The 20,343-nt window shown below is 48.4% G+C and overlaps 1 protein-coding gene and 1 long non-coding RNA gene across 6 annotated transcripts in view; one reads left to right on the top strand and one right to left on the bottom strand.

Moving 5' to 3' along the window:
* Positions 1 to 11,550: 11,550 nt before the first annotated feature.
* Foxn1 (forkhead box N1) overlaps positions 11,551 to 20,343 on the bottom strand; it is a 28,737-nt gene continuing 19,944 nt past the window's right edge. For all 3 annotated transcript variants that reach the window (XM_087910245.1, XM_087910246.1, XM_087910247.1), the window contains exons 6-9: positions 19,567 to 19,663; positions 15,439 to 15,646; positions 14,819 to 15,310; positions 11,551 to 12,954 (exon numbers count right to left, since the gene is read on the bottom strand). In XM_087910245.1, coding sequence (XP_087766371.1) covers positions 12,635 to 12,954; positions 14,819 to 15,310; positions 15,439 to 15,646; positions 19,567 to 19,663 — 1,117 coding nt within the window. In that variant the 3' untranslated portion in view covers positions 11,551 to 12,634. The remainder of the gene's footprint in view (positions 12,955 to 14,818; positions 15,311 to 15,438; positions 15,647 to 19,566; positions 19,664 to 20,343) is intronic.
* LOC148120883 (uncharacterized) lies at positions 12,921 to 15,634 on the top strand. Of its 3 annotated transcripts, XR_015738800.1 has the most exons (5): positions 12,921 to 13,057; positions 13,521 to 13,717; positions 13,981 to 14,461; positions 14,698 to 14,861; positions 15,497 to 15,634. It is a non-coding gene; the product is annotated as an uncharacterized LOC148120883 (long non-coding RNA). The 3 variants fall into 3 exon arrangements; XR_015738801.1 differs by having other exon boundaries at positions 12,949 to 13,717; positions 14,299 to 14,461; XR_015738799.1 differs by having other exon boundaries at positions 12,949 to 13,717.

Below are 20,343 nucleotides of genomic sequence, written 5' to 3'. Positions count from 1 at the left end.
GCCCTCGTGATCATCTCAGTATTGCCACTAACTGGAGACTAAATCTTTGACATGAGTCTTCGGGGAATGCTTCATAATCAACTGTCTCTTCATATCAAGAGAATAAACCTTTCACTTCCCAGTGCCCTCTGGCCAGTGGTTTTTCCTGGCCTCAGATTCCCAACATCTAAGTCAACATTTAGGGCATGGCACAAGCTAGGATCCCTCCTATGATGGAGACCCAAACTCTGGGAAGCTTAGGCATAAACGTAATGACTTGGCCGAGTGGAGGCTAGAGGAAAGACCATCAGCTCAGGATGGGGAAGGAAAAGACACAGGGAGGTGGCTTTGCTTCCCACTTCCCCTGACCCCCGCCCACTCTCAAGTGTGCTTTCCGTCTACAGCAGAGAAGGGCAGAACTTTGACCAGGCCTAGCGCCATCTCCCTACCCTCATCTACCTGGCAACACCTTTAGCCTGGCCGGTCCTGTGTATAGTACTTTTGTTAGCCTCTGACCCCTCTTCTAGTGGAGAAAATTGAAAAACTGAAGAAGGCGGGGCCTGGCTTAGGATTCATGCCCTGATGTTTCAGGTCCTCTTTTCTACATATAACGCCTGCCCACTCTCCTGGCTGAGGAACCCCAGCCCTGGGAGGCCAGAATGCCTGACTCCTGCTGGCTCTGTGGGCTCTGATAGTCAGGCTCTCTACCGAACCCTGGGAATTCTATATGTATATGTATATATGTTCATGTGTAGAAGGGGTGCATGTCTGTAGAGGGCAGAAGTTACCACTTCCTCAGTCACTTGTCACCTTATTTGTCTAGATCGGACCTCTCATCAAACCTGCAGGTCACCATTTGGCTAGGCCACCGGGCAAGCTCTAGGGATCTGCTTGTTTCCGCCCCAGTCCCATTGCTCTGGGATTACAGATGCACACTACATTACCATCCTTGACATTTTGTGAAATGTCTGAACTCAGGTTCTCATGCTTAGGGGCAAGTGCTCTTACAGACCAAAGCCATCTCGCCAGCCCAGAACTTTGGGACTTCTTACCTGAGTAGATACTGTTGTCTGTATGAGCAGATCCATGTTGAACATGACATGCTGCGGGGTACGCAAGGAGCAGGAGAACTGATCTTCATTCTTGGAGATTTCTCAGGGGAGTTACTGAAGGAAGCATCTTTGGATCAGTGCATGTAAAGTCAGGATGCCTCTGATAGGAAGGTATGCAGAGAGATGGAGACAGAGGAGAGGGAGAGGGAAAGAGAGCATTGGGACAGAGTGAACAGCCCAAAAAAAGACCCAGAGACAAGCTGTATCAGGTATACTGGAGAAATAATGGCTGCGATGTGAAAGGCAGATCAATTCATTAAGTTCAGGAGTTACAGCTGCTTCTGAGGAAGATGAGGTATCTGGAGGAAGACTGAGCAGAAATGACCTGGGTATGTTATTATAGTGATTTTGTTTTACTGTTTATTATAAAATAATACTTGAATCTGAGATAATCACAAGTGGCCACAACACACACCACCACTGTTACTTCCCAGCACAGAAGGATCACACAACCCTTCAGACCCACCTCATCCTTTTCCCAGGGCTGTTCTCTTGTCTGGGGTCTGCCACGGAACCCCGTGATCCACCACAGTCAATTGAGTGTGAACTCTGCCTCTTGAACCAAATGCTCTATTCCATTGGACGTCAGACCACAACATAGACAAAATCCCCATAACATTTCCCCCCTTTTGTCTAATTAAAAAGGAAAGTTTCTAATTCTAACATAGTAAAACTATATACAATAAGAAGAATTTTCAGGTATTGTCCAAATAGAAAGGAAAGGTATTAACCTTAACAAAATGAAACTATATACAATGAGAAAAATTACCAAGTAAGAAATACATTCACAATGTCCAGTCAGTTTGTATTTAACAAATTAGAGAAAATGCTCCATCAGCATTTTCACTCCATGAATGCAAAGTTTCATACCTAATTTACATTCAACTATGATTAAGGAGAACTGTAACTATTTAGTCTTCAACCCATACATATACTTCAAATAACCAAGTAAACAGGATGTTCAGAGCAAGCAACTTCCGAAATTAAGAGAAATGACAGAAACATCTGGCTGCCAGAACAGTCGCTCTAGGTTCCTCAGCGATGTTGGGGAATCCAGTTTTGGCCTAGACATTTCTGTGAAGCAGGAAATTTTAAAAAAATCTGTCCTACCCTATCTTGGCAAAGTTTGGCTGTGGCTTTACGTTGTATCCTGTTTGTCAGTTTGAACAGTATACTGTCAGCAGTTGAGGCAAGGGCAGTTTCTTGCCCAAATGGCTAGCTTGTGCCACAAAGAAAGCAAACTCCATAAGGAGGTTCTTTGATGCCTGTGGTCCTTTTTCAAAGTAGATCAGTACTTCCAAGAGCAGACATGTGTCATGTCAAAAAAAGTCTTAGGATATTAAACATCTTAAATGCCATGTTCTGTAGGTCTTTCAAGTGTTTGAAGATACCTATCTATCTAAAATATATCTCTGTATGACCTTAAAAACATACCTAACATGACTATAAGTTTGATAGTTATGGGTGACTAATTTTTTGTTTTGTTTTGTTTTTCAAGACAAGGTTTCTCTGTGTAACAACTCTGGCTGTCCTGGAACTCGCTCTATGACCAGGCTGGCCTTGAACTCACAGAGATTTGCCTGCCTTTACCTCCTGAGTGCTGGGATTAAAGGTATGTGCCACTACTGCCCAGCCTGGGTGACTATTAACCTGTGTCTCTTTATTATCCTAAATAAATTTCAAGGACTTTCAACATATATGTAATATGGCAAAAATAACTAAATTTGTATCAATATACAAAACTCCATACCAATGTAAATTTTTTTGAAATTAATAGTTGCTTTTGGTATTAGATTCAATAATCCACCCTTTCCCCCTATTGTTCCTCTACCCCCCCTTTTTTTTAGAAAGAGATCCCTGAGTCTAACCTCCTTTGGATAGTATTTTCTTGACTGTGACCAGTAGCAAAACATTACATATTTAAACAAGATGTGTAGGTACACTATCTTAAACAAAAATAGGCTATGTGGTGGTGGCACATGCCTTTAATCCCAGCATTCGGGAGGCAGAGGCAGGTGAATGTCTGTGAGTTTGAGGCCAGCCTTGTCATAGAGCATGTTTCAGGACTGGTTCCATAGCTACTGGAAAACCCTGTATTAAAAAACAAACAAACAAAAAACAAAAACCAAAACAAAAAAATGTGTACAGTATAACAAAAACAACCTTAAATTTGAATCAATATACAAAAACATCTGAAACAAAGCAGAAATATATACAATATGGCAGAAATAACTTTAAATTTGTATCAGTATACAAAAATCAATACCAATGTAAAATTTTTTGGGATTAGTAGTTGCTTTTGGGATTAAAGTAGATTCAATAACCTACCCTTTTCCTCTATCATGCCTATAGTCCTTTTGTCTTTTTAAAAAACGATCTCTGACTTTAACCTCCTTTGAATAGTATTTTGACCATGACTAGTAACAACTTGCAATCAATACTCTCCCCCCAACAATGACAAACATCCACACTCTACTGAGTGATCAGAAACTATCTACCCTACATCTTGGGAATGTGGCTGTTGTGTTTTCTAGACTGCTTCCTCCTGACATGGGGCACTGGCATCTTTAGGGGATCCTGAAAATATTGAGATAATAGTCAAGTCCCGGGGAAATCTAGCTATTGTCTAGGCTTGGTGTGATGGAGCAAAGCAAAGCTATCTGAACTCCTGGATGGAGTAATCCACGAGGCTGGGCTATCTTAGTTAGCTTCCTTGTCCTGCACAGTTTGTAGTCCAAAGCTGATCTTTGGATGGTGTTTGTCAGCTCAGTGACATTACCACAATCCAAGTAGAATCATCACTGTGGTCCCCATCACCTTCTGGAGACTTCAAAGGCCACTGTTAGAGATATTCATCATTCACTGTGAAAAGCCTAAACATTTAAAATGTCACGTGTAGCAAGTCTCGGAGCGGTTAAAGGACCATAATCCATTAAATACACCCAGGATACATAAGCTTAGTTCCTAAATACCTGCTTCAGACTCAAGCCTGAAATTATATACAAGAAGCTACATGAAACCTAAAGCTAGAATTAGTCAGTACTCCATATGACCATTAATATCACAATAGAAAGTTTATATATATGCATACATATATACATATATATGTATACAATAAATTTTGAGATACTATTTATACCTTAAGAAAACTATTAAATAGAGTCAAAATAAATCCAAGGGATATGAGATTAATGGCAATATAATAGTCCCTAGATTTTGGTTTTCTTTTGGCCCCTACCAGGTGTCTTTTCTGACATGAGACAGAGACTTTGGATTTTCTTCTAACAAACATGCTTGGGTTTAGAGAAGGAGAGAGCCGTATTCCAACTTCAAAGCCAGCTTTAGTTTTTAATCACATTGGAACTATATAAAGATCATCTTTCTATCATGTCTATAGAGAACAGCAGAAACAAACATTTTGAAAGATTTGTGAAATTTTAGACTGCTAGAAGTGGTTATATGGTTAGGTCAACTTCTTTTCTGGAACATTTCTTTTTTATGGATGATTCTCCCTTCTTCTTCAGATGCTTCATTTGTCCAAAGGTCTTCAGACAAAATAAAACCCTGCCCCAACCTTGACTTTGAGGACTTTTCCTTGTTGCCAGGTTGAACTAGCATGCTGTTTGATGAACTATTGCCTCTCCTCATCACGGGGTCTCTCATGTTTGAATCAAATCTTTATCAATTTTGATGGTATCCAGAACTTTTCTTCTTCTGTGGACACAAAAGCAAAACCTCTTCCCCAGTGTAACACGTACCCTGGCTTCCATTCTGAGGTCAATGCATCTTTAAAATATATAGACTTATTTATTTCAGTAGGTTTTTCCCTCGTATCCAATGTCTTTTTGCAGCTGTTGTTCCCTTTTCATTAGCATTTAAAAATTTAAAGTTAAAAAGCATTGTGAAATCTATCTCTGGGGTCTTTGTTGCCCCTTTCTGTTTATTAAGCATTTTTTTTTTAAAAAATGAGATCACATCTTTCTATAACTGCTTGTCTGTAGGACTGTGTGGTATACCTGTAATATGTGTCATGTTGTAATACATAAAAGCTGTTTCCCTTTACTAGACACATATGCTAGCAGTTTCACACACTAGACACATTTGTACAGGTATTCCTATCATGGCCATAACCTCTAATAAGTGTGTGATAACAGAATCAGCCTCTTCAGAACTCAAAGCAGTTGCCCACTGAAATGGGCAACTGAATATGTACCTATGGTGTGGTGCACATACTTTAGTTTTCCCTACTTTACAGAATGAAGCACATCTATTTCATGTCCTTGCATATCCTTTGGTTAATCCCTGCAGGTAGGGAACAAGTAGGACATTTTCTTATACTTTTGTTGGCTTGTTGCCAAGTGATAGAAAACTCTTCCTTTAAACTTTTGCTATTAACATGGTGTTTCTTGCTGGGTGGTGGTGGCACATGCCTTTAATCCTAGCACTTGGGAGGCAGAAGCAGACAGATCTTTGTGAGGCCAGCCTGGTCTACAGAGTGAGGACACCAGATCTCATTATAGATGGTTGTGAGTCACCATATGGTTGTTGGGAATTGAATTCTCAGGACCTCTGGAAGAGCAGCCTTAAACTCTGAGCCATCTCTCTAACCAAGACAGGGTTTCAATGTGTACTTCTGGCTGTCCTGGAACTTGCTCTGTAGAGCATGCTGGGCCTCCAACTCACAGAGATCCACCTGCCTCTACCTCCCATTGAAAGCATGTACCACCATGGCCTGGCTAAGGCATTTTCTTAATTAATGACTGATGGGGAAGGCCCATCCCATTGTGGGTGGTGCCACCCCTGGGTTGGTGGTCCTGGGTTCTATAAGAAAGCAGGCTGAGAAGCCATGGTGAGCAAGCCAGTAAGCAGCATTATTCTGTTGTGGCCTCTGCATCAGCCTCTGCCTCTCAGTTCCTGCCTTGTTTGAGTTCCTGTTCTGGCTTTCTTCAATGGTGAATATGTAACAGTCAAATAAACTTCCTCCCTGAGTTGCTTTGGTCAGGTGTCTCATCACAGCATTAACATACTAACCAGCACACTGGGAAGGCCAGAATTTGAGAGCAGGGTAGGAGAGATGAGAAGACTCTTTTGACTTGAACCCAGGGCCTTGGGTTGCTAGGCAAGTGGCCCACCACTGAGCAACATCTCCAGAGGGAAATGCTGCACTTGGAATCTAGGTCTCAGGAATCTTTAGTGGCCACAAAAATGGTGAAGGCATGTGGTAAGAATCTGTAATGAATCTGGGCATGGTGACACACACCTTTTTTTTTTTTTTTTGATTGTTTTGTCCTTTCAAGATAGAGTTTTTCTGCTGTCCTGGAACTTTCCCTGTAGACCAGGCTAGCCTCGAACTTGGGGATTCTCCTGTCTCTGCCTCCCAAGTGCTGGAATTAAAGACGTGTGCTACCACCACCTGGAAAGTGGTTTACACCTTTAATCTCAGCACTAAGGAAGATCTCCCAAAGTGAGGCTAGCCTGGTCTACATCTATATAACCACTACCAGGACAGCCAGTGCTACATGAGAGACTCCCTCTCTCTCACAAAAATGTAATTGATGGGCTGGAGAGATGGTTCAGCAATTAAGAGCATTGCCTGCTCTTCCAAAGGTCCTGAGTTCAATTCCCAGCAACCACATGGTGGCTCACAACCATCTGTAATGAGGCCTGGTGCCCTCTTCTGGCCTGCTGACAGAATACTGTATACATAATAAACAAATAAAAAAAATGTAATTGATGTGGAGGGGTTTTGTCAACGAGGCTGCACAGGTGTACAGGTATGGGGATTATTCCTGGGGTTCTTGTAGTTTGTGGGGTTACAAGCCTTCAGAAGGTCTTAGTGAGGTGGAACTTCCGCTTGTGTCAGAAGGAAGACCTTCTCCCACTGATCTGATTGATCGTGAAGGACCCCCAGCCCCCTCACCCCCATCCTTAACCCCCAGAGAGCAGCAAGTAAAAGTGGGCTGAGCGTTCAGAATGCATTTGTTGTACTTCTGCCTTCAGACCACAAGGGGACTGTATATTCTGTCCACCTCATCCCTACAGCTGGGTACTAGGTTGGCTCTGCACATCTCTTGGGCAAGCCTTGACCCCTTCCTCCTTCAGAGTCTTCATGCTTCTCACATTGGTCCCTCTATCAGTGGTGTGACTTGCTGCATTTGGTTCTTGACACCATCCCTTGGAAAGAGAAAGCCTCCACCTTTTTTTTTTTTTTGAGACAGGTTTCTCTGTGTAGCTTTGCTTTGGTGTCTGAAACCACTCTGTAATTCAGGCTGGCCTCGAACTCACAGAGATCCACCTGCCTCTGCCTCCTGAGTGCTGGGATTAAAGGCGTGCGCCACCACCGCCCAACTGAGCTTTTCATCTTTAGGGGACAAATCTCGTGGTCTTGCTAGGCCTCGGATAATCTCTCTGAAGTAGACCAGTCTTTTTAGCTTTGAATCTTTCGGGGTGTCGTGAGTATTCTACCGTGGACAGAGCAGGAAACACAGACATTGCAGAGAACCTCACAGTGGGCTCTCTCCTGGGCCGGCCTTCAAGGTTCATGCTGGGGTTGCCAGCCCAGGAGTTAGAACATGGAGACGCCTTATCCAGTTGTAAAGAGCACCTGCCCAAGGCTCCCTGTGCTTCCCCTAGCCCAGTTTCTCCCCTAAGTGAAACCCTCCACACCTCCACCCTGTAGCACCTAAAACCACTTATACTTTATTTAAAAGATTTTTTTTTTTGAGACAGAATCTTTCTACATAGCTCTGACTGTCCTAACACTCTGTAGACAAGGTTAGCCTCAAACTCACAGAGAACCTTCTGCCTCTGACTCCCAAGGGCTGAGACTAAAGACATACAACCCAATGCCTGGTTTATTTAAAATAATTATATATTTCTATCTTATGGATATGAATGTTTGCCTGCATGTAAGGGCACCACGTGTATGCCTGGTGTCTGAGGAGTACATCAGATCCCTGGAACTGGAGTTATTGACAGTTGTACCTGCTACATGGACAGCTACCATGTAGATACTGGAATCCAAATGCAAGTCCTCTGCAAGAGCAAGACATAGTCCTAACTGCTGAGCCGTCTCTGTTTTTTAATGTACTGTGGACTCCTTTGCTATCAGTCTATTAAACCTCTGGACCTTCTGAGGTTTTCACTAACATACAATATGTTACAATCCTATAAATGTTTATGTTTTTTAAAAATGACTGTGTGCGTGTTGTAATACATATAAGATAAGATACTACTAAGAGATCTTTTTCTAATTTTTTTTTTTTTTGTAGCACTGGGGCTTGGAACCTTGGTCCTCACACATACAAGGCAAAAATTTAACCATTGCCTTCGAGCCTCATCCTCAGACCAATATCTGTGGTTTCTTTTTTCTGTTTTAATAGACAACATTTCATTATGGTGACCAGGCTGGCTTTGAACACCTGAGCTCAGCTCAAGCGCTCTTTCCCCTTTAGTGTCCTGAGTGTTGGAGTGAGCCTGCAGCTGCATGCCTGGCATGGTTTCTCATGGAATCTTAGGCACTGTGAAAGGTTGTGATTTGTTGTCGGCATTGCTAAATTACAGGTAAAGATGAAGATGAGGCTGTAATTTTGTGTCTCTGTACGGTGTGAATGTGGTGTGTGTGTGTGTGTGTGTGTGTGTGTGTGTGTGTGTGTAATTGCATATGTGTGAGTGGGTGGCTGTACCTGTGCATAGGCCAGAGGGTCCTGCTTGATTGCTCTTGCCTTCTTCCTTTGAGAATGAGCTTGGCATAGGGCTCGTGGCCTGCAAGCCCCAGTGATCTTCTGGTCTGTGCCTCTCAACCCCCAATCCTAGAGTGACAGGAACATGTGGCTTTTTGTGGGGGTTCTGGGATCTGAACTCAGGGCTTTATCCTTGCACAGCGAATGCTCTTACCCACTGGTTCATCTTTCCAGTCTTTGATGCTGTATTTTTTTCTTCAAGTTTATGGGCCTTCAAATTCTTTTCTCTCTCTCTCTCTCTCTCTCTCTCTCTCTCTCTCTCTCTCTTTCAGTTTTTTTTTTGTTTTTTTGTTTTTTTGTTTTTTTTTTTTTTTTTTTTTGAGGCAGAGTTTCTCTGTGTAGCCTTGGCTGTCCTGGAATGCGCTCTGTAGACCAGGCTGGCCTTGAACTCAGAGATCCACCTGCCTCTGCCTCCAAAGTGTTGGGATAAAAAGTGTGTGCCTCCACTGCCTGTTGAATTATTTTCTTTCTTTTTTTTAAAAAAATAAATTATTTAAATTTATTGTATGTGCATTGGTGTGAGGGTGTCAGTTCCCTTGCCCTTGCTCTGGCAGATGACTCACACACAGATGTGCTGAATGGGCCCACAGGGACAGATCTGATTGGAGGCCCCCTGCAAGATACCTTGTTGTATCCCAGATTAAGGTATTTGGGAGGATGCAGGGGGCTTTGCCTTACCCCTAGTTACAGACAAGTATGGGTGATGGGAATTGAACCTGGATCCTCTGGAAGGCAGCCAGTGCTCTTAACCACTGAACCATCTCCCCAGCCCCAAATTACTTTCTTTTCAGTTTTAATTAATCAGTTTATTTTAAGACAGGGTCTGTAGCCAGCATTGGGCTTGATCTGGCTGTGTAGCTGGAAGCTTGACTCTCTGCTCCCAATTCTCCTGCCTCCGCATTCCAACAGCCCAGATGACAGATGTGCACCGCTACGTCCTGGAAGGTGGAGAATTGGAATCCCTCAACTAAAGGATTGATTCCACAGAAACGAGGGGTTTACAGACACCTCAGCTGCATATTCCTACCTTAACAGAGGGTGGCCGCCAGGGGGCAGCACAGGAGCAAGAGTGTGGGCTTCCCTGTCAGGATGGCGTTGGACCGTTTTAAAGCCTGAGAGTCTGGGGACAAAGAACCCAAACAACTACACCTAAAGTCCTGTCTCCTTGTCACTTGCTGTCCTTGCTCTGGCATCCAGCTCACACACAGACAAGCTGAATGGGCCCACAGGGACAGATCCTACTGAAGGCCCAGTGCAAGATACCTTGTTGTATCCTAGATTAAGGTATATGGAGGGATGCGGGAGGCTTGTCCTTACCCCCAGGTTCCAAGTGTCAAGACCAAAGGAAGCAGGTCCCAAACACTTGTCCCGTGCTTGATACAGGATACAGGCCAGAGCTGGGCAGAGCTGGGCACCCCCCTCTAGAATTAGAGCTGGGCACCCCCCCAGACTCGGTAGACAGCTGTATCTCTCTTCCACTGGGGCAAGCAGTTCTTTTTCTCAGGTGTGCCAGCTGGCCATGCCTCTCCCATATCCTACCTGACCCCAGCTCCTTCCTAGAGACTTAGGAGGAGGAGGGCTCTACTGTGGGATTCTTTGTAGAACTCTTTAGGTGTTGACTGGCCTCCAGGCCTGAGCCCTAGAATAACCGAAGGCAAAGATCTCTGCGTGCTGACACTTGTGTGCATGCGTTTGGCTCCGGAGTCAAGCAGTTCCTTCCCGAAGAGAAGCTGGAGAGCTGCCCCTCACTGACCAGCCTACAGGATAGTGTGACTGAGTGAGTTCCTGACCCCCAGAGTTCATCTTCCACGACCACTGTGTGCCCAGATTATGCTCCACCTTTCACCGGTGGAACCAGTGACTAGATGCCCCAAACAGACTTGGCATCTCTCCCAGATGGTGATAGAAAGACACGGTCTAGACAGGGCAGTGAATCTGCATGCCTTAAATCCATCCAGTACTCGGCAGGTAGAGGCAAGTGGATTTCTTTAAGTTCAAGGCCAGCCTGTGTTCTACAGAGCTAGTTCCGGGAGACGCTTGAAAACTACACAGAGAAATACTGTCTCAGAAAACCAATATATCTGTAGGTATGTATGCATGTGAATGCAGTGCCTGCAGGGGCCAGGGGCATCAGATCCCCTGGTCCTGGAGTTACAGAGGTTATAGGGTATCTAGTTGAGATGGGTGCCGGGAAGCGAACTTGGGTCCTCTGGAAGAGCAGCAAGTGCTTTTAGCCACCAAGTCATCTCTCCAGCCCCAACAGTGACTCTTTCTTGTGTGATTAGGGGAAGCAGGGGACAGGTGTCAGTAAGAGGAGACTTTGAAAGGTCACTTCCTTCCTCTGGACAGGCAACCCCAGTCTCGCATTATTCAAGTTCCTCTAGGCAGAGGCCTTGCCTGGCTGCTCACTGAGCTTGGTCTAGAAAACCTTCTAGGAGCGATCGCTCTGCAGTTAAGCGTGCTTGCTGCTCTGCTAGAAAACCCAAACGCGGTTCCCAGCACCCACATCAGGAGGCTCACAACCGCTGCAACTCCAGCTCTAGGAGATCTGAGGTCTTCTTTTGGACCAGCACACACATGCAGACATGCAGAGCACACATTTGCCAATATACGCACACACGCCACATACATTTAAAAAGTATTTTAAAAGTCCTTCTAGGTGCCTAGCAGTCCGGTCCTCCTGCTTGGGGAATGAAGATCCAGAAACGAAGGCTCAGTAGTTGCAACATCAGGACTAATTTTATTCTTCCAGGACAGGGGACAATGGTAGACTACTGAGGGATCTGTTCATCCTTGTGTGAGCTTGGGAACAACCTTCGGAGGTACTTGTTGCCCTCAGACCCAGAGAAGGCTGGGGATTCTACTTGGTGGGCCATAGTGGACATCTGAGTAACAACCCCAGCTCCACAAACATCCTGTCTGCTCTCTGGGTAGCCCAAGTCTGCTATGCATGTGTGTGGGGGGCAGGTATCACACATGCACACCCATCTTGTAGCAGGTTGCAATCTCTGGTTACCCAGACATTGAGACAGTTGACAGCAACTAGTAAGCTGGGCCCCCATGTGAACGTCTCTCTGAGAAAGTGTGAGACTCTGGCAGCCTGGAGCAGACCTTTGTGTAGCTGAGACTGTGTGAGGAGGACAAGTTCAAGTTTCGGAGGACAAGGGTTTTCCAAGCACTTTGTGTTGGATTTGGGCTCAGTTTGGTCCCAGGGTCGATGCTGGGATCAAGAGTATATATTGAGGATGGATTGGTAAAGCCTGGTTAGGAAGGAGCAGTCTCCCTAAGGGTTTCACAGGTCACATAGGAGCCCTTGTGGGCTGTAGGGGAGAAGATGGGAGAATAAATACAGACTTCTGTGGGAGACCATGACTGGAGTGGGCCAGGCCTGCAGAGTACACGGGAATTAGATGTGGCTGGGGGGAGGGGATCTTTGACCTGTTACTCTGGCTCTGAGCTTTGCTAACCAAAGCTTTTGGCTCTCAGCTGCCCCAGAAATCAAGCCAGTCTCGGCACATGAGCGGCTACGTTGAGTTTGAGTGCGCGTTTGAGAGGTGAAGTTCGAGTGAGCTGGCGCTAGGGGGCGCGCTGTTGCTTCTTTCCAGACACTTGCCCTGTGTGAGGAGCCGGTCCACCTGGCATCACCCTGAGTGGGTCCCTCCAGCTGCCGGTTAGCAAGATGGCTGAGTGGCATAGGAGACAGGTTGTGTTTTCCTTCCTTGACCTTTAAGATGAGCCCGATATGGGCAGCTAGCTGGGACTTCAGTTCAGGAAAAGGCTGGAGCTGATGTTGGGCACAGCTCAAGCCAGCGCCATTGGTTTGGAGCCGGGACTGAGGTACACAGCGGGGCCCGGAGCAGCTGAGGAGGGCGTAGGATCCAGTTCCACAAAGGCCGAGTAGAGGGTGCTGAGGTGTAGGTCTCCCAGGGCCCCGGAGCCCCCGTTGCCTGGAGGCGCCAGTTCACTTGCCCCATTGCCTGTTTCTGACAGGCAGGGCCCTGGGGGGAAGCAATGGGCTGGTGGTGGGGGTGGCAACATGGAGGATGACGTTGGGGACGAGGTCACCAGTACCAGGGGGTCCAGGGCCAAGCTGTCATCCTTCAGCTGCTCCCACAGATTTCCTAGTTGGGGAGGAGAGAAGCGTCGTCACTGGAGGGCAGCACAGAGCTATACCCAGTCTGACTCCCACCAGAGTTTCTCCGGAGCCTTGGAGAGCCGGATTCGGTAAGGCTGACGGGCAGTTCCCTGGCACCCGCTTTGGGACCCCCAAGCAATCACTGATTTTTTTCCGAGCCTCAGAGTCCAGCTCTAAGGTAGCACAGTGTGACAGTCATAGAGCAGTGGTTCTCAACCTTCCTAATGCTGCAACCCTTTACTATACAGTCCCTCATGTTGTGGTGACCCCAACCACAAAAATCTTGTTGCTACTTCATAACTGTAATTTTGCTACTGTTATAAATTGAAATGTAAATATTTGAAATGCAGAATATCTGCTATGCGATTTCCGTCAGGGTCACGACCCACAGGTGACCTCTCTGCCTCTTTGGTGGGCGGGGACACTGGAGAAGAAGGGCTGTTGCAAAAGCTGTACTTGGGGGCAGTCTAGGGGGCCCCCCGAAACTCTTCACTCAAGCTTCTATCTAGGTTTCCAAAGAAGGTGGATTTGCAGCCTAAGATCTTCCCACAGTGCACCACTGGACCTGATGAGGTACAGAGCTGGCTCCCTAGACCTCCCCTTTCACAGGACCCAGCGAGAACAAACAGTGCTACCACTGACTGCCCTCTGGATCATGAGACCTGGAATATCAGCCCTGCAGGTGGAGAGACCTGGCAACTCTGACTGTTCTTGGCCACCGGGGTTCCAACCCTAACCCCTTCTTTCTGGTGAGTTTGCATGATCTCTGCTTGTCAAATCGCTTGCTGTTCCAAAGGTTCAGACTTGGAAAACACATGTAAAACCATCTGGAAGATGCCTGCCTGATGCTTAATAGGTGCTTTGAGTAGGTAAATTAAGGGTTTTGTTTTGGTTGTGGGTGCTGGGATATCGAACCTGACTAAGGCCTAGTGCATGCCAGGCAAATGCTCTATCCCCCTAGCCACATCTCCAGCCTTCTAACTGATATTTATGGTATCCCACACATCCCTAGCCTTCTCTGCAGCTGTCACGTCTCTGCATTCATAGCAGGGCTGGGGTGAAGAGCTATGTGAAGTTATACATCACCGAAGGGATGCATCAACAGCCTCCTCCAAACCTCCTAGGGTCAGTGGGAGGGCTGGGGGAATACAGCAGTTTAGTAGACAGGGGTGGGGCTTAGAGGAGGGTGAGGCTTGGCTGGCTACAGGATGGCGCTGATAAAATAGATGGTGGGAATGGAGAGATGTCCTCTCTGGGCTTCCAGCCTCAAATCTCCCTAGGACATGCCTAGCTCTCAGGTCTCTCTCTCTCTCTGTCTTTCTCTGTGTAGCTCTAACTGTCCTGGAACTTGCTCTGTAGTCCAGGCTGGCCTCAAACTCAAAGCTCCGCCTGCCTCTGCCTCCCAAATTCTGGGATCCAAGGCGTGTGCCACCACCACGCAGCTAACTCTGAAGTCTCACATTCTATAGAGGGTCTGTCTCCTGCAGTGAAGGGTGAGTTCTGAGAAAATGCAGATGCGCTTGGGATGTTCAGCCACCCAGTCCCTCACAGTCAAGTATGCCATGGGACTTCTAGCTTTTCCCAGCTTTGTCAGAGAAGAGATTTTTGATGACGAGATCATCTGGGACGTGTGCAGGGTACCAGGAGGAGGAAGATGGGGGCAAGAACGGTTTAGCCCATTTCTGGGAGTGAACGGGTAGCTTCAACACTTCCTCCTCATCTGCCTCAGGTGACCAGAAGCTCCAGAGCCAGCAGGTGGCAGCCTGGAGACACGCAGAGGCCAGGCCGTGGCCAAGAGCACCTTTTCCTTCCCTTCCCACCCACCCTTCCTTCACCTCCTCCCAGCTCACCCTGGAAGTCAAAGTCGGTGAGCGAGGGATTGATGGCGTCCAGGTCAGTACCAAGGTCTCCATCTGGCAGTAGAGTATCGTGCACGGTCCTGGCTGGGGAAGGCTCAGCCAGCACCTTGGCACTGTGGCTGGGTGGTGTGTGGGCAGGCAGAGGTGAGTCCTGGGGGGTGGCCGGCTGGGCCTGCAGCTCAAGATGCCCATCTGGCTGTGAGAACAATGGCTGCGGGTGTCCAGATGGGGCCAGGCTGGGAGAAAGGTGTGGGTAGGTCTGCCCATAGCAGGAGGGTGCGTGACCACCCAGTAGGTCCTGCAAGGGGTTCTTGCCAGGCATGGGCCCTGGAACTGGGTGCATTGGGTGCAGAGGCTGGGAGAGACCAGCTGACGGTGCCAGGGGCCGGATGGAACCTGGGCCTGCCAGCCCAGGGGGTGGACAGCCCAGTAGCGGAGAGCCCAGTTTCTCCCTTTTGTCTCCAATGAGGCTGTCCAGCTCTTCTGCAAAGGCCCAAAAGGAAACATCATGAGGTCTCCCTCTTTTACAGCCTCCCAGCCTGGGGCCCTCATGCAGGTTCTGTCTTATGCAGGGGTCCCCTGACCTTTCTCAGCACAGCCTGCCTGCTTACCCGGTTTGGCCATGCTTTTGCGCACAGCGATGGGGTCTTTCCTCTTCCACTTCTGCAGCTCTTCCTGCATCTTGTCGATCTTGGAAGGATTGAGGGCCCACAGACAGCCCTTGCGAGAAGAACTTCCCGACTTATTCTCCACCTTCTCGAAGCACTTGTTGAGAGACAGGTTATGGCGAACAGAATTCTTCCAGCCGTCAGGCGCAGTCTGCCAGAGCAGAGCATGAATTCAGGTTGGACTCAGGCACAGGAAGTGGCTCCTCCAGGTCTGGGTTCTAGAACATTCCTTCATCAACTCAGGACACAGAATTTCTACACACTCTGTGGTTTGATGTCCTCAGCACCAAAAACATGCTTAGAACCCTCTAGTTGAGGGGAGGGGACTGGGCAGGAAACTTCACTGCAAGTTTGTTTCTCAGCTAAAATCTAAAGCCTGCCTTCATCTTACCTACTTCTTAGCCCAGACTCAGAGGACTGTGGACCTTTATACACTTATTTGCTTATTTTATGTGTACACTGGGTGCCTGTGTGTATTATCTGTGTACCACATGCATACAGCAGCCGGTGGAGGTCAAGAGAGGACACCAAATCCCTGGGACTGCAGGTACAGATGGTTGTGAGCCACCATATGGTTGCTGGAAACAGAACCCTGGTCCTCTGCAAGAGCAGCCAGTGCTCTTAACCACTGAGCCATCTCTCCAATGCTCTTTACCACCCATCCCCCATTTTGAGATGGGCTCTCCCTCTATAGCCCAGACTGGCCTCAAGCTCACAGCGATCCTGCCTCCCAGCCCCTTGAGTGCTGAGATCACAGGCCTCAGCTGCTATGTCCAACTTGTGATTCCTCTTTAAGGGACGCCGGTAAATGCCGCCTAGACCTCTGGTCTATGTCCCCATTGTAGCAGGATGTGCCCACTTGGCCTTCTGGCCTGTGTACCCCCTTGGTAGAAAGGGGAAGACCACTATTTTAAAGTCTTTGGGGCCAGCTTTCAAGGGGGGACAGCAGAATGCCCCTCTTCTGGATCTACTTCATCCCTCTGGGGCAGGTTTGGCAGAAGAGGGTTGGTGATTGGGTGGGAGTTAGAGCACCTGTTGCCTCCATGTTTGATTGCAGATGTGGTGTTGGTGAAGGCGGGGTAGTAGTATGTAGGCAAATGCCCACTGAAGTCCTCTGAACAGTGTGAATGGCATCTCCTACCACACAGGTCTCTGAACTCCTGAGTGAGGATGGCTCTGTGTGAGAAAGTGCCTAAGAGTACGTGTGTATCCATGATTGAGTGTGTGGGTGTGAGTTCGCATGAGTGTGCCCCGGAGGTGTGCCCTGGTGGGGAGGCCAGCCCTCAGGCAGGGGGTGCTCGTGCCAACAGAATAAACACCCATTAGGAGGCCTGGTCATGCCACCAGTGCAGTAATTGTGCCCAAGGAGGGTTGTAAAAACCATTAAGCTGACTCAGTTGGGTGAGAGGCGGTGTGTGTGTGGGGGAGCATGGGCCTCCTGCCCCCGACCTCTGGCTCAGTTGAAGGCTGTGTGACCGTCCTGAGTCTAGCAGGAGGCTGACTGTGGGTAGAACCACAACTCTAGCTGATGGAACTTCCTCCAGCCCTCCATCTCTGGCTCCTCTCCCCTTAAGCCCCTCATTTCTGGTTAATGAGAGATGGCCACGCCCTCCTCCCTAGCTCACTTACCCCCAGGGTGCAGCCAAGCTGAATCACGCCCAGCAGAACCAGGCCCTGATGCCAGCGTCACTGTGAGTTGCTGGCAGCAGCTGCTGGAGCCTTTCTTGGGGACAACTAGCCTGTCATGGAGCTGGTTCCGATGACCCCCAAGGTTCATCAAGGGTTCCCAGGGAGGCTCTTGAGCTACTGGACCTTCGTTGACTCCCACAGCTGTCTCTACTGAGAGTCAAAGCTCTGTCGCCCCATGGGTAGACTTAATGGGCACTGGGAACTTTTATGGTCCCATAAACCTGTAACTTTGGGATACCAGGGCAGCCCCCACCCCAGCCACTTCCTGTTTGGAAGCGGGATGGTCAGCACTAACAATTATACACAGTGGCCGGACACTTCCTCAGTCCCACATCCCTGACTCACGGGACTGTGGGACACCCACAACAGCTGCTTTGGGTATGAGCGCTGACCTAGGATTCGCTGTGTCCCCCGAGTGCTGTCCACCTGAGAGTCCACTCTGTCCTCGCTCTGAACAATGACCTTCAAACGAGGAGTGAGAGGTAGAGAGTCTTTGAACTCTTTCTTTGGGGAGGATCAGAAAGAACCTGTCGGCTGGGGAGGAATCTATGTATGAACTGGTCCAAACGGACATGTTACGGAGGGGGAAACTGAGGCCCAGAAAGGAAAGAGGCTGTCCTTGGATCACACAAGGAAACAGTAACGGGGCCTGGACTCCAGCTCTGTCCCTCAGCAAAGGGCCCTGCCCAGGTCATCCCACGGGGCCTGCCTTGCCAATGGAGCCGGTTCTATCCTCACACATTCTCTCTGAAGTCAGATGTAAACTCAGGCACGAAGGGTGATGCAACCGGCTAAGGAAAACAACCAAACCAAAAAAAGCTGTCAGACTTCTTCATTCTTCAGCCCCATAAAACAGGGATTACACGGCTCCCAGGAAAAATAATTAAGCCAGGAAGATGAGATACAGGGAGGGGCTGGGGGCAAGGCCAGGAGTGGGCAGGGAAGAAGGCCCAGAGGAGCAGGGAGGGGCCTTGCCTCCTTTTCTCCGGCTAGTTCTTGGAGGACTTTGCCACCACACCTACAGGAGTAGGCAAGTGCCTGTTCCTTCCAGGAGATTCTGGGGTTCAGGAGCAGCCCAGACGGACTGTGGTGTTTTTCACTTTCTCAGAACCTCAAGTCAGTATACCTTCCCACTCCAGTCAAAGTCACGCTAAAGGACTTTGTTGCCCATCCCCCTTTGGGGGGAGCATAACAGATACCAAGTTGTCTGAACACCAGCCAGCAACTGTCCCCAGGCAGGACCATGGCGCAGAGAGTGGGGGCAGGAATCTCCTATTACCTAGGGAGCTGATTCGGGATGACCTGGGCCTCAGCTCCTGTCCTGCCTGGGTCATGGATGAGATCGCATGTCTCCTGGGGACTGGACTCCCCACAGAAAGCCTTGCTTCTCCTGCACCTGCCTGAGGAGAGTGTGTCTGTGCGAGAGGAGCTTGGGTACACGTGTCAAGGCTAAAGGGCTGGGTGTGAAGCCAGATAGCTTGACTTCACAACTGAGCCTTTTGCTGTGTGATCTCGGAAGGATGGATCACCATCTCTGATTAAGTTTGCTCACCTGGAGAGAAGGGTACCTGTCAGGTCCCCAGGAGATTGGACCTCAGCAGGCCCATCCAAGGCACCAGCTATGCCAAGGCAACCCAGAGATAGACATGACCCCCCAACACCCCAAGTGAAAAAGATCACGGGTCAGGGATGAGCTACTCTAACCCCCATCCCCACCCTGTGTAGGAATCTTGTCCAGGAACATTTGAAAATCCACTGTGTGTGACCTCCACCTCATGCTGCTGCAACTGTTACATACTGAGGAATCCCATGCCTCAGTTTCCCCAGGGTCCCTCTCAGTCCTCCTCCTGTCCCAGGGGTGCTGGGAGTTGCCTAAAGTCTCTTCTGTGGGAATTAGGAACTAATGTTGCACACGGTCAGGGTACCCTAAGACTGTGAGCCCCACTTTCAGGCACAAGGGAAGCTCAGGGTGCTGCCCATAGGCAGATGCTAATCTTACTCCTGTCACCTTAGTGACCAGCTCCAACTTGGAAACCCTCCAGACCACAGCACCCTGGCCAAGGCTGGAGACACTCCCATTACCTGTCTTTCTCTCTCAATTTGGGGATAGGTGGCTGATCCCCAAAACCCATCAGAACTGGCATCATCCACTTCTCTCAGCTGCTGTGCACCCTGGAGCAAGCAGCTGTGCTCTGTTCACAGAGTCCTCCCCCTCTTTGCTACTGAGGACCGAGCTGAGGGCCTGGTACATGCGAGGTGATGCTCTCTCTGAGTCATGTGTGGTCCTGAAACCACCGCTCCCCCCCACCCCGAAGCTTTGCACTTCACCTTGGACACATGGGAAGCATGTTGGGGTCGAGCTGGGTCGGCGTTGGGACTCACCTTGAAATAAGGGAAGTGCTCTGTCATGAAATTGTAGATTTCGCTGACGGGAAGGCTTCCGGTCTTGCTGTTCTTTAGAGCCATGAAGATAAGGATGCTGCAAAAGAGATCTCCTGAGAGTCTGGCCCTCCTCAGTTCTCCCTCTGCCAGCAGGCCCTGTGAGGCTGCGACTGAGCTATAGGAGCATTTTGTGAAATCTGGAAAACCAGATTGCTCTCTGACACAGAAATTAGACGTGTGAGCTTGTCTGAAACTTCCTGAGCCTCGGTTTTTTTTTTTAAATGAAAGAGAAAAGAAATGCAGTCACCAGCTTCCTCCGAGCTGCGGGAATGAAAGTTTAAAAAGCACCATCGCACGGATGTGGCCCCGCCCCCTCAGTCCTCAGCTCATCGTGTATGTGCTGGGCAGTAGCAAGGGACCAAGGCTTTCTGCCGTATGCCAAGTGCTGTCCTCCCCACATTCTCTTCCATAAAACTTCCAGTCTCCTGAACTGTCTCCCCCTTTCCCTTCTAGACAACCAAGCAGTTTCACAGCTAGCAAGTAGAAAGACTGCTTGCTTATTGTTTTTTAAATGTTGGAAGGCAGCAAGCACCCTTAATCCCCCACCTAAACTCTGGGACTAGGCGCTGGGCCCCAAGATAGGACCTCACAGGCCCACCCACCCAAATCGCCAGTGCATCTGCTAGTATAACCAGAGTTAAAACTTCACAGGGTCAGACAAACGGTCAAAGGTTATGTATCTACTACCTACCCACCTGCGGGAATCATTTTTCCAGC

This window comes from Myodes glareolus, chromosome 9 (genome assembly GCF_982192425.1).
Source record: "Myodes glareolus chromosome 9, mMyoGla1.1, whole genome shotgun sequence".
Taxonomy (NCBI): Eukaryota; Metazoa; Chordata; class Mammalia; order Rodentia; family Cricetidae; genus Myodes; species Myodes glareolus.
The sequence above is the reverse complement of the archived record's forward strand: the minus strand, read 5'-3'. Positions and strand labels throughout refer to the sequence as shown.